Raw genomic sequence first — 13,953 nt, 5'->3', positions numbered from 1 at the left:
ACGAATCTAAACCCAACAGGATGAAAAACGATTTCAAAAGGTTTAATTTCTATATGCATGAACTCAGGTTGAGTAAAACACGTAATAAACCTTTGCCACACCTACAACATGTGATTCATTTTCAATGTTTTGTCCACGAGGCATGGGACAAGAAGTCAAACCCCCTTTTTTTTCATATTTCTAATTAATATAATCTATTTTAAATAAATATTTTATTGCAGTTAAAAGTCTTCAATGTAGTTCCTTATGTCATAAGAATAATTACTTTTTTGAAATGTATATTTTGACGAGTTCCACGGTTGAATACTTGAATTTTCTCCTGTACCTTCCATTTTTCACACACATATATATACACGCACAAGTCATACTTTTTCTTGGTTAAACATAATAAAACAAAACCATAAAAATGAACGGAGATCAAACTTTCAATCACATTGTTAAGAAACAAAGTAAACTACAATTAGTTTTAAATTGACTTTAACATAAGAAAACTGATCGACTGGCTTATGTTGAGAAAATCGACTAAACTGAATAAATTTTGATTCCGTCACATTTTCTTGGCTTTAAATTTATTTGATTGGATTTATGTGATCGTATATTTATTGGTGAAAGTACCCAAGAAGTCTATGTATTATAGGGACAAGATCCAATTAATCTCTATTATTATAAAGAGTAATTTAATTCGTATCAAGTTAGTCCTAATTGTAAAAAAATTCAAAATTAATTATTTACAAAACCATTAAAACTTTAAAAATACTATTTTGCTAAACAATAGATGCTATTTTTAAAACAATAAATGTTAATTTTATTCTAATTTGACATCATTTGATCCTTCTTCATAATACACAGACTTAATTGATCCATTTAACAGTTGAAGGACTACTTTGATCAAATCTCTATAGTAAAAGGACCTCTCAAATATATCACCTATATTTATCATATATTATATAAAATATAAATATGTTTTTCAATAATTTAAAATTAATATAAAGTACATCAAGTTTTTAATTGATTCAGTTTCAATATTCAAAAACCAACCCCACCCAACAAAACCGAAACTGAAAAACACGAATGGGTCGATTTTGCGATTTTAACCAAAAATTGCCCTCCCCTAACTACCACCCCCAAAAATATACATAAAAAGAGAGAGAAATTAAGCCGCTGGTTTACAGATATCATATGTGCACCCAACATTTGGTGATTTAACAAAAATATGATATATATATATATAAAAGAAAACCATAATAGAAACCAACAAAATGAAATTCTTACTTGAGAAAGAAGATAATAGATGGCGTATTTACTTACATTCCAAGGTCAAGAAAGGGGATGGGGTAAAAGTAAAACATCTTTGTACAAAAGGGGCGAGGTTGCAAATGAAAAGGCCATGCTTGAAAATCTAAATTCAGGTATACATATTTATGTATATATATAAATGGATACCATATACTACTAGTCGTCTACTCGCATCATGTCCAAAATTGGATTAATACCATTTCTGCCATCTATATTGGATTCTGGTTTCTGAGAAAAACTTGTGGACCAGTCACTTTCAACTCGGAACTAATTCAAGTTCTAACCAACCAATCGTCTAATGCTACTACGGCACTCCATATGCCTCCCACCAAAAAGCTGAAACGATAAAAAACGGTGGATGTTCTCATGTAATAACATGGTATATGTTCAATCTGATTAGTTTTCTTCTCCCTATTTAAAACAAGGTTCGATACTTATATGCAATTATACACGCCCATTATATTACCCAGAATTATTAGAGCCGAGCTTTAACAATTCTCTGTACTAGATGCTGATGTACATTTCACGTCTTTTGCATCTAGGCCTTCCGCAGAAACCAGATTGTCCTCACCCTTTGAATTCAATGACCCCGGCTTCATCTTCTGAACCTCTTCCCTAGTGTAGATACCGATCTTGCGAACCATGGTGCAAAATTCCCTGTTCAAAAGCAGGAACTTAGTAATGATGTAAGCCATCAAATACAAGAAACAAGTGAAATGTATTAGAATGAAGTTACAAATCCTTACTGCCAGGGATCATCTCCAACAAGCATCATATCACCCTCATCATCAGTATAAACGACAAGCCAATTCTTTTTAGGGGCCATTAATTCACCACCAAATTCAAATAATTGATCCAATTCAGCAATCAGTTCATCGTAGTTGTTGAACTTAGTAAGGTCCACGGACCTACCAAGAGCACTCCCTTGCATTAGGACCTGAAATAACAAACAGATTTGAGCAAGATCCTAAAAGACTACATAAGAGGTGTACATCTTCAAAAGGAGAGACGAGATGAAAGGAACCTTTGTACAACTCCTAGTTGAAGCACTAGGAGATTTGCTTTGAACCTCTCTTGTATGAGGCTGACCCAGCTGAAACGATTTCTCCTGCTCATTAAAAATAGACAGATCCTCTGCCAACGGTGAGAATTTTGGCTGCTCGGACTTTTGATCAAACGTAAATGTACGACCTTGGTTTGGTGCAGGTTCCACATGACTTGCTGCCTTGTTCGTGGCATTAATAGGAGAGACGGTGGGCTCTGATGCAACAGAATTACTAATGAGAGGAATACCAAAGAGCTTGCAACTTCCTTCTCTAGATTTTCCGTTCTCATGATCTTGTCCCAATGAAGCTTTTGGCATTAAATCTCTTGATTGGATAGGATTCTCGTAATTAGATGATGTTGGGGGAGGCATCAACCAGTTTCCATGTGGGTGCTCGATCCTATGACCTTGAAGCACAGGATACTCACCAAAACCACTAAATCTACCATTTCCTCGAGCTTGATAAGGAACCTCAGAACCTTGCACAGAAGGCTTAGCATTACTGTCAACCAACTTGAGTGAGAGACCAGAGGACATGAGGGACCAAGAGCCAAGCTTCCCTTCTTGATCTAGTAATTGTCTTCTCATTGGATTACCAGCTAATGAAGTTTGATCAACCAACGGTGGACAATACCCAAGGGAGGAATCAGCATTTGACCTAAAACCTGAGAGCAGATCTGCGTATGCTGCTGGTTCGTGCCTCCCAGAGGACATCCAATTCTCTGACCCAAATCTTCTTGAAGTGGGAACCACATCAATCTTCTCGTCATCTACCGTAGGTCGCCATATCACCGACTTTTCAACAGTGTCAGACTCCTGACTCTCAGCAAAGTTGCCTCGCAAGGTCGAGAATTCTTGACCTTGCAAGACCCTTGAAAACCCAGTAGCTGGTGAAGGGTCTACAATAGCTTTTGATGAGCCTAGAAAATTAATTTAAATCAATCTATCTTTCCAGATAAGCTGTTACATGAAAATAATAAACCTGTTATATGATAGGACCTACCTTCCCTAGTAAGTACAGAGGAATCAGGAGATGAAGGGACTGCATTAGATCGGGGCCTTTTTGGCCTGGGCATTGGAAGGGGATTCAGCGCAGGAGGAGCCAAAGCAGGTTCAATTTTCCAAGGAGAAACTCTCTCTGGACGAGGTATGGTAGAAGTCTCATCCCATCGCACCTGTTGGGGGTATTAGAACATTATTTCAACATAACCGTAACTTTGAGAATTCTACATTTTGTTTCACTATTCTAAAAAAATGTCGAACACTGTTCACATTAAAATCTACCTTGAGGCATCTCCATTTGGAATCGTGCCACTTTTTGGGATCAGCATCTTCAATTCCAACTATTGTTCCAGTAAACCTGCAATAAACCAAAAATGGAAACCATAACCTCAGCTTTTCCTCCCACATCAAATTGAAATTTGTTGCCATTATGCAGAAACATATTAGAAATTCCATTAATTATTTTTTATGTGGCAGGAAAGACACAAGCCATACCTCTGTTCAGGAGCCTCTTCACCTTCAAATCTCATTTTAAACCTCATCCCTATGGAGTAATTATTCTTCATTGACTCCATGTACTGATCAAAAGGAACAATAAACTCAGCTGGACTTGTCCTACAACAGAAATTTGAGAAGCATGAATACAACTGCGATGAGTTCCTCTACCAAACAGCATTGTTGAGATCTTGTTGGAAAGCTTGGGAGTAGCATGATAAAAAGGTAGCAATCTACATACCTAGGTTTGTAGTACACAGTGAATATTGTTTTTGTCGTGTAGGCATGCCATGCTGTTGCAAGCACACCAAGATGCATGCTGTGACTTGATATTACTGATGAAGGAACATTGCCCTGCTGCCTCATTGCACGTCGTACACCAACACGTAATTCTCCATTCTCGCCTCTACAAAATACAAGTCATTCTTCTTATTTATTCTCAAGCTCAATCAAAGAATTCAAACCTAAAATACCAAAATTCATAGGGCGTATGAGGAAGCAGAGAAACCTTAAAAATATAAAAGCATCCCCTGCAACAAGCCTCTTGGAGCTAACAAAAACACTCCATCCACTTTGAAGCAAGTGCCTTCGTGGTTGACCTGTTATTTCCACCGACATTTAAATCAATTTGTAAGTCCAAATTGCTTAAGCAGAACAGAACCGAATAAAAGAATACATCTCCCAGAACTTGTATGAACATTCATGACCATTACCCCTGAAAATATGCCGGAATCGCCACTCATTTCCATGCAAATCCTTAGCAACCAACTCCTGGGTTGGAGGTTGCCGTGACATGTCCTGTTAAACAAGCACAAATAAATAAGAACCTAACTACAAAAAGGAACTATACAGGTGCTTCTGATAGATGCAAACCAATGGTGGAAGACATTCATCTGCATGCCGCCTGAGCACCGAAAACCCACCATGGGTGCTTGTATCTGAGGCAGTGAGGGTCTTGCAAAAGGAATGCACATGGAACCGTGGTGGTTGAGGCGCAGGAGGCTCCTTGTTCACAGTGTTCTCATCTTGCTGCCAAGCAAAGAACAAGCCTTTAGAAATTCAACTTCCCATCAATTCCTAAACTAAAAAAAATACCAAAAACAAAAGAGATCGAAGCTTACATTAGGCTCAGGAAGTAAAGTCACTTGAGCAAAGACTTCATCTGTATCTGGTTCAGCCTATAGAATTAAAAGCAAAAAGTTATTCCTAAACCCAGAAAGGAAACCAAAAAAAAGAAGGTAAATAACAGTAAAAGACAAGGTACCTTTAACTGAACGTTAATCACACGACAAAGGATCTTTGATGGAAGATTATACACTGGCATCTGCTCGTCTGCTACTTGACTAGTAGACGCCTCAACCTGATTTCACCCCCAGACCAGTGGATAAGCAAATAAAAACAAAGCCGAAATAGCAACAAACGTGAAAAAACGAAAAAATAAAACTAAAATCCACTTTCAAATCACATTCCTTTGCCAACAAAGATGAAGAACAAAACTAAAGGTAGAAGGAAACCTGTTCTATGTGACCTTGAGGAAAGTAAAACACACGATCTTGTTCACGAGGAACAGTGACCAAAGGTCCAGCACATGCATGCCATAGTTCATTATACAACGCCGTTTCGGGGTCTATAAAAAAAACATACATTAAAAACAACCAAAAATCAACAACAAAGACAACAAAAGCCAGAAACGGCCATGAAAACACACCTGTAGCCGGAGCTTGATTAGTCGAATGACCATTTTGCCCTTCCACGGTGTTCCTACCATCATTTGGCTCACTATAACCAGAAGAAAAGCTCTCTCCTCCTCCTCTTCCGTTCACACAATTCCCTTTCATAGCTACCTCCGTATTCGTCATTTTTCAAAATCTCTTTTTTAGCTCAGATCTCTCATCTGATTAACTCTCGAAAAAAATTCATAATATCCACGAAAAATCCCTAAAAAACCTTAAATTTCAGTCAAATTCACCACCAAATCTTGTTGATTAACACGTAAATCAATCAAATTACAACAACAGAATTGCAAAAAAACAAAAACCAAAGCCAAAAAATTAAGAAAGCTGAATCTCTTTTTTCTCTCTGGTTTACTTTTTTTTTTCTTTCTTTTTTGGTGTGTCTCTCTGTAACTTCCAATGGAGAGGGGAAGAAGGGAATTGCAATCATTTCAACCGCGGTCAATTTCTAAACCCACTGAAAATAAACCGGCACTAACCGGTACGAATCCCTTTATTAACCGGTTATAGCCGGTTATACTTATCATTGGGCCAGCCGGATGCAGAGGAGTCAAGGTTCAAGGGGACCAGATGGAACATATTGTAAAATTTTTTATTATTTATTTTAATAATTAAATTTATAATAAAATAATAAAATCCTTCATCCTCGGCTTGGATTTTAACGACGTTTACCTTTTTGGTTTTTTTTTTTCGTTAGTTTTCATGAGCTCAGAGCTCTTAACAAAGCTTCTTCATTCTCTAGTCTACCATCCATCTATTGATTATATTTATTATTCAATTCAATTATTTTAAATCTCATTCAATTTAACAATATGAAACTCAAATTCATGATCCGCCTTATGGTTAATCTAATTAAAGCATTCATCATTCTCATCCGGTTGTGAAAATAGTGTTTAAAATTTATCTAATATGTCTAAGTTTGATGTGCTTTTGTGCTATTTAAAATTTATAATCAAATCTTATCATTTGTATTTTAATAATTTCACAATTGAAGTGATGCTCTATAAACCCATGACATCAACACTCCATATATAAATAGAAGTATTTAATATTTTATAAATGTAAGAAAGTTTTTAGGGTGGATTTAGATAGACGATTGGGTATAATGCGCTGCGTTTAACTTGCTTTTTTTATCGCGCTATAATATTGTTACAGTATCTAATTTTACCGCCACCATTGTTTTTACACTAACAGCAACTAAATGCATTTCCCATCCAAGTCTACCCTTAATCATTTACCAACTAAGTTATTGATGAATTGACTCAAACTTAAATAAAAATTATTATAATAAAATATATTAAAATGAAATTACTCTAATATGAACTCCACTAAACAGAAAATATTTTTTTAAAAAATCAAATATTTGAAATGAAGGTAAGGAATTTTATCTCAATTACTTGGTGCAGATGGAACTAAAGTTAGAGTTTTAAATGAAGTAATAAATATGAAAGTGAAAAAGTGTCAAGGATTGATTGGGTTGGCAGCAAACGACGTTTGTCTTGACGTTAGTGGGACAGTTGTTGTGTTTTTTATGGGGAAGTGGCTTTGTCGTGCTATGAACAGGCAGGTTTGCTGTAAGAAAGATAATAAGCGAAAATTAAATAATAATAATAAAATTAAAAAAAGTATGGGGATTGTGCGCCCTGCCGCGCACGTTAGCTACGCTTCCTTTTCTTACTTTTTATTATTATTGTTTTTCCCACTGTTCTGTGCCCACTACGCCTATCACTACCATGCACCTGGGGTTGGTTACAGTTTATCGTATCGTATCGTATCGTATCTTTCGCATTTCTCCTCGCCGATCATTACTACCATTACCTACCCCTTTCATTTCTCTTTTTTTTTTCTCCCACAATCGCTCTTTTTATTTATCTCTTTTTATTTTCTTTTCCTTTTAATATTTGCTTAAATTATCTCTCTTTTTTCTTCATCAAAAGCGTGCTACTAAATTTTGACTTAATATACGAACAAGTCAGGAAATTTGTCACGGAGTTGAAATTAAATTATAATTTAAATGTAATTTTTAAATAATTAAATTAAAATATTATTATTTTTATGAGTTTAAAGTATAATTTTATCATCACTAATTTAAAATTTTAAAAATTTTAAATGACTAAAATAAAAAATTTATTTTATAGGGGTTAGGGCCTCATCCAACCCCTTAAATTTTCCCTATATACGAATATATTTGAATTTAGCATTTTGTATTCGGTATCTATAACTTTTTAACTTAGTTAATACCTAAATTAAGTTGGTATGTTTTTATTGGCAGTTGACTAATACGATTAGATTTTGGCTTGACAACCAATAAAAGATTTACACATATAAAAAAATTCTCAAAAAAATTACAAGCATAATGTACCTAGACAAATGATTTTCTTCATGTTTATTTTGAATTTTTTTAATAATTTTATTTTTTTTAATTTCAAAAATAATAATGTATTTTTTTAGAAAATAATTCCCTGTATTTTATAAAATTTCCAATTATCCAAAGAATCATTTTTCTAGGTTGATTATGCGTGTAAATTAAAAATAAATAAATTTTCTAACTTTTTTATTTTCAAATAAATATTATTTTGCGACACGTGTCAAAGTTCTATTGATTGTCAACCTAAAAATTAACAATATTAGTCAAGTATCAATAAAAAAGTATCAACTTTAATTACGATTTCTAATTTTAGATACTAGTTAGGTGCCAAAAAAAAAGTAATTACAAGTTTTTAAGTTCTACTATCTCAGTATATATTAACCCAAATTTTTTATGGTGTTGGCAAAAATCGGGTTCTGTTATTTTGAATATTAGTCTCATTGTATATAAGTATTATGTGTAGTTTCTCTCTTAAAAAAATTCTAGGTTTAACTTCATCCTGTATGTCTTGACTTATATTTAGCGGTGGTTAAAGTTCTTCTCAGACACCAGTTTGATCCCGGTTCAAACTATGTGACCCCATCCCCTACCCCAATTTCAAAAAAACTTCATCTCGTGTAAATTTTATTCAATTATTTTGATATAGGTTTAGATGTATTCAAATTTCAATTATTTTGATATAGGTTTAGATGTATTCAAATTTCAATTTGTTGTACTTTGTATTGAGTTTATTTAAATTATAGTTATTCAGATCTTTCTTATTTGTGATTTATATTGTATTTATATTTGTAAACTCTTTCAGAAACATAAGTGTATGTTGAATAATCATTAATTATTAATTAACTAAAATATGTTCCCTTCGAAATTTTGGATTTCATTTTTTTTTTACGTAAATGGTGAGAATGAAATTTATATATTATAGACAAATTATTTGAGATCTAATGTATATGTATATTAAAAAAGTATATAAATAATGACTAATCAAAATTAAAAATATTTTAAGAATTTCAAATTCATTACTAAATAGATATTTAATAAATCCATCGGTTTGAAAAATTATCATAAAATTTGTATTTTCAAATAGTTTACAATTAAATCTGCAGAGGTCCTTCTCTAGAAAGCTTTTTCTCCCTCAAAGTTTTTGCTTCTTGGCTGCTTGTAAGCAGTCGCATGGCCGTCGAGCCAGCATCGATCACACCTATGTTTGTCGCATAGGTTCTCCTTTCCTTCCTTTGTGTTCGGCATAATAACTCAAGTTCTTGCCTTCCTTTCTTTGCTGGTCTCAAGTCGTTGGTGCAAGGAAGTGTTCGTGTTCTATGGACCATCACATATTTTGTTATTCATCCTTGTGACTCTTGCTTTGGACTTTGGTTTTTATAAACGTTTGTCTAGCTTTTTTATATTTGTGACATTGATGTTTCTTTAAAAGTTTATTTGATCTAAATCTCGATGGATTTTGGTGTCATCGCACCAATAACTAAAATAATTGTGACCCTCGGCCATCTAAATAAACAATAACTAAAAAATCTCTTTCTTATCACAACCCATGCATGTCATATACCGCTTCAGATACCCAAAATCGATATTGAATCACTTTGTTATGAAGCAATCTGACCCTGATAGCTATAATAAAATCATCTAGCCTCCTCCATCACTATATCAATGGACCCCAATTGACCTGAAGAGTGGATTATCCCTCTTCCTCCACCAGTCCCTGAATCATCGTCCGGCCGTCCTCCACCCACCAGACATCACGTTTCCAGCAAAACCTCTCTTTGGTCAACGGGTGAGCAACCTGATTGCCCACAGTTCATATGTTGAAATTTACATCTCTCGAAACCCAACACAACTTGTTTTGCTTCCCATTTGTGGTTACTAATTTCCAATCGATCGATGCATGTTGCTCGGAGCTTCATTATAACCACCAAGGAATCCCCCTCAACCTCCACTGCCCAAAATCCCAACTCCTGTACGATTCTAAGAGCTTGAGTACTAGCCAATGCCTCTACCTCCAACGCATTCGGCACATATCTATTTCATAGGTAAGTTGCTCCCATTATCAGACCAGTGCTATTTCTAATAATAATAATAATAATAATAATAATACCCATACTCGTTACCTCCAACTCATTGCATAAACATGTATCAATATTTACTCAAACAAAAAGCTCCGAGGGAGACAACCACACCATCGTCTCCTCTGCCGATCGTTCAACTCTTTCCCCAGTTAACAATTCCAACTCACAAATGTATCCCAAAATGAAGGCAACAATTTCAGTCTTAGATTGTTGTATTCCTTCATACACTAGTTTATATTAATAAGATTAAAATCAAAAAATAAATAACCTTTCAAAAATCAATACTTATATTTAATAATTTACTAAATAATTTTCTAATATAAAATCAACCATTATAAAATTTAATAGTAAAAATTCAATACTAATTTTTTTAACACTTAATTTTCCAATTTATCGTATACACCTCAAATAAAAACTTAAAATCTAACTGTTTTAATTTTTGATTCAATTTTTTCAATTATAATATTTGCTAAATTTTGTATAATTTGTATGTAAAGAATAAATATAAAATGTATGGAAAATAATCATTAACAAAGTAAATAAATAAACAACTACCATAATTATAACTTTAAAAATCCACCTTAAAAAATGTAAAAAGAGCCAACAAGTGAGTAGTGGATGATAAAAATATAAAACGAAATACAATTTTTTTACACTCAATAAACTACTTGACTTTGAATATGTTGTTTTTTTTATTAAATAAAAAATAATTAAAATCATAATATATATTTATTCAAAACCTATTTCTATTCACAGCTCTTCCAACCCTTATATCGAATGAAAGCACGTTTAAACATATTCGAACTTATAGCAATGTGTTTGGTGGAATACAAGTTCAAATACTAATTAAGTACTTTTTGATAAGTTTAGGAGGGTAAACTACATATTAACCCTTTTGTTAAAGTTAAATACTCTCAGCACAGAGACTTATTTGACTCTTCAACTTTGTAATAAAATCATTTTAGTCCTTCATTTAATTTTTCGCCTTTCTAATCATTAAATTTGCGTTGTTTGTTAAATCACCTCAAAATGGATGATATGCTGATTTGGCATACACATGGCAGTCGACGTGTATGCCACATAACCAATTAATTATTTAAAAAAAAAATTAAAAAAACCATATACACATGCATACCATGCCAACTAAGTTAATATACATTAACTTTTTCATCTATTTTATAGTAAATTGACAAATAATGCAAGGTTGAGAGTTAAAATGAAAGATAAAAATAAATTTTTCATAAAATTGGAGGGCACAAGATAAATACTCATGCCAACACTTTCTTCCCAACCCCCTTGCTTGAAAAAAATATTTGTCGTTCTCCTTAGAGTTATAAAATTACGGCAAATAAACGAATAGTGGTTCTCGCGAGAAATTGAAGAGAAATGCGGCAGTGGAAACAGCAGGGAGAAGTAAGTCAGTGGGACCCACGTGGAATTGTCCCAAGCAACAAAGGGGGGAATCTTTGTCCCAAAAAAATATTTTATTTGTTTCTCTTAATATATGATCTAAAATAAGATTTTTATGTAAAATAAAAAATTTAATTACCGTAGAATAAAAATCATTTTAATATCAATTATAAATATAACGAAAAAGATTAAATGTCAAAAACTAAATATATATTTTCAGGTTTTCTTACTTAAAAAAATTATATGAAAAAACTAAATATTTATAAAAAAATTATATTTAACCCAAGCGAGGCTTTAAGTTAAAATAGTTAATTTAAAATTTCAAGTTCAAATCTCAACATAGGATTGCTTTATTAAAATATGAAAAGATAAAAATATTTTCGTATTAATGTTTATTATTTTGTAAAAGTAAACGGTTTTTAATCATCCGTGACATCAATTCAATTAAATAGGTATGAATTAACCGCCATTTTGACAAAAGGAATTATGATATTAATTATTTTCATTTTATTTTCCATGTTTTCTTGCAAAATTAAATTAAATTAAATATTTGGGTAATGGTGTTGGTTTTATCTTAATAACTTTTTTATAAATACAATCGCAATCGAAGTTACAAATATCTTATATATAATAATTCAACCAAATCAACATTATTACAAATTAAATAAAAAATTATTATTACAAAGCATACAATTTGGATATAACACATATATGATAATATTTAGGTCATATTATATTTGGACGATATGAGACTAGTGACGAATTCAGAAAACTCTTAAGAGAGTTGGAATTTAATTATAAATTTTTGAGTAGTCAAAATATAATTTTATTATATGTTAATTTCATTACAGGGTTTAATCACATCTGTCTTTTTTAACATAATGCTTATAACTATTCATAACCTCCAACCCATAAATATAAGGATAATGCACATTAGCGTACTCAAACCCACATCTTACTATATTCGCAATAATGCATATGCTAGTCGAGTTAAAACTCAACTGACACTAATTAATTTTATTTAAATATTGAAAAGGAAATATAACCAAAAAAAAAGTGTATGTATGTATATATTTATAGTTGGAGAGCTACGAGTTAGTAGCATTATAGATTAACATGTGACAAAGCTTGGAATATATAGGCATGAACGTGCATGTGCATTGGGAAAAAGGACCCATCTTTCAAATTGTTACAAAATGGTGACAAGTCGATTGAGGCAAATACAAGTAACAACAATGTGCTCCATTATCCCATTTCATCCAATTATGCCTTCGTCCTTTGAAATCTAGCCCTTCCATTTGCAGATAACCATTCAAGTCATAAATACAAGAAAAGGGTTAATAGAAAATTTGGCCCTTGAATTTAGCAATTAGGTTAATTTAATACCTTTATTTTTTCACTTGTTTTTCAATATTGTACAATTAAATGGTTAGTACTCACACACGCACGCACTAAGGTGAAAGGGAGCTACCCAAATAAAGGCTTGAACTCGGGTGGATTCTATGAGTGAATAGCCCTTGGCTATCAGGCCAAACATAAAAGTTATTTATTGTCTATTTTGATACTTAAACTTGACAAATAATTCATTTTATCCTAGTCCAGGAACCAAAATAGACTTAATTGTTAAATTCAAATACCAAAATAAAAATAAATACAAATACTAAAATATACCTAATTACTAAATTTAAGTTAAAAAATTGCATTAACCCTAATCATTATATACAAGCTATTTGCATACAATTAGCTTTTGCCCTTTTCAAATTCCTAAGATAACTTAAATATCTTATATTATTAAACTCATTATTTTTTTAAAGATATTAAATTTATTAAGTTAAATTATTTTATTTTTAAAATTTTATGCGATAAACATATGATTCTATGTTAATTTGTAATTTTTATAATATATTCATAAAAAAGTTCCTTATTTTAATTAATAAATTTAGCGATCACTATTTTAAATTAAAATTGAAATTTTAAAATTTTAAAAATATAAAAATATCAATTTGAATAATACAAACTAAATATACAACATTTTTATAATATGAAATTGATTATAGAATTTAAATAATAATTATTTTACTTTTAAAAATTAAATTTATATATTTATATTGAAAAAAAAAAGCATTTCCTTTTAGATGATTCAACCGTTTAAAGTAAAAAAAAAGGACAAAATTCATAGGTAAAATACAAAAACAGGGTGGGTAAAACATGACAGCAGAGTAAACAGTAAAAAAGGGAAAGAAAAAGCTGTAATGAACAGTAAAAGTAAAATATAAAAAAAGATAGTAGTAAAGTGGAAGAGGGTGAAACATCAGCGTCGGTAAAGCGACGTGTACTCGGTCAGCAGTAACAAAGCCAGGCAACTCGCAGCCAACCAAAATAAAATAAAATAATTAATTTAATTACTATTAATATTATTAAAAAATTTATATTAACATTAAAAATCTGAATTGGTATCCCAAATCATTTCTATATTAGTTGAATTGAAAAAAAAATTAAAATTCATATTTTTCAAATACGAATATT

General features: G+C 31.9%; 1 protein-coding gene across 1 annotated transcript; it reads right to left on the bottom strand.

Annotated features, from left to right (window-relative positions):
* Positions 1–1,247: 1,247 nt before the first annotated feature.
* LOC121219292 (auxin response factor 2B) lies at positions 1,248–6,031 on the bottom strand. The gene is made up of 15 exons (XM_041097202.1): positions 5,547–6,031; positions 5,353–5,465; positions 5,103–5,198; positions 4,960–5,016; positions 4,712–4,867; positions 4,552–4,636; positions 4,347–4,437; positions 4,080–4,244; positions 3,839–3,958; positions 3,626–3,701; positions 3,345–3,516; positions 2,321–3,261; positions 2,043–2,233; positions 1,763–1,953; positions 1,248–1,632 (listed from the first exon to the last, which is right to left on the bottom strand). Exons 1-14 carry the CDS (start codon positions 5,695–5,697, stop codon positions 1,785–1,787), a joined length of 2,583 nt encoding a protein of 860 aa, XP_040953136.1. The 5' UTR covers positions 5,698–6,031; the 3' UTR covers positions 1,248–1,632; positions 1,763–1,784.
* Positions 6,032–13,953: the final 7,922 nt, after the last annotated feature.

This window comes from Gossypium hirsutum, chromosome D07, assembly GCF_007990345.1.
Source record: "Gossypium hirsutum isolate 1008001.06 chromosome D07, Gossypium_hirsutum_v2.1, whole genome shotgun sequence".
NCBI lineage: Eukaryota > Viridiplantae > Streptophyta > Magnoliopsida > Malvales > Malvaceae > Gossypium > Gossypium hirsutum.
This window is presented reverse-complemented; position numbering and strand designations above follow the sequence as displayed.

Excerpts from the sequence above, each read along its gene's own strand:
- LOC121219292 (XM_041097202.1), bottom strand. The coding sequence starts at position 5,697 with ATGACGAATACGGAGGTAGCTATGAAAGGGAATTGTGTGAACGGAAGA. Across the intron at positions 5,466-5,546 it reads TAATCAAGCTCCGGCTACAG|ACCCCGAAACGGCGTTGTAT; the intron begins GTGTGTTTTCAT and ends TTTTTTTTATAG. Across the intron at positions 5,017-5,102 it reads TGATTAACGTTCAGTTAAAG|GCTGAACCAGATACAGATGA; the intron begins GTACCTTGTCTT and ends TTAATTCTATAG.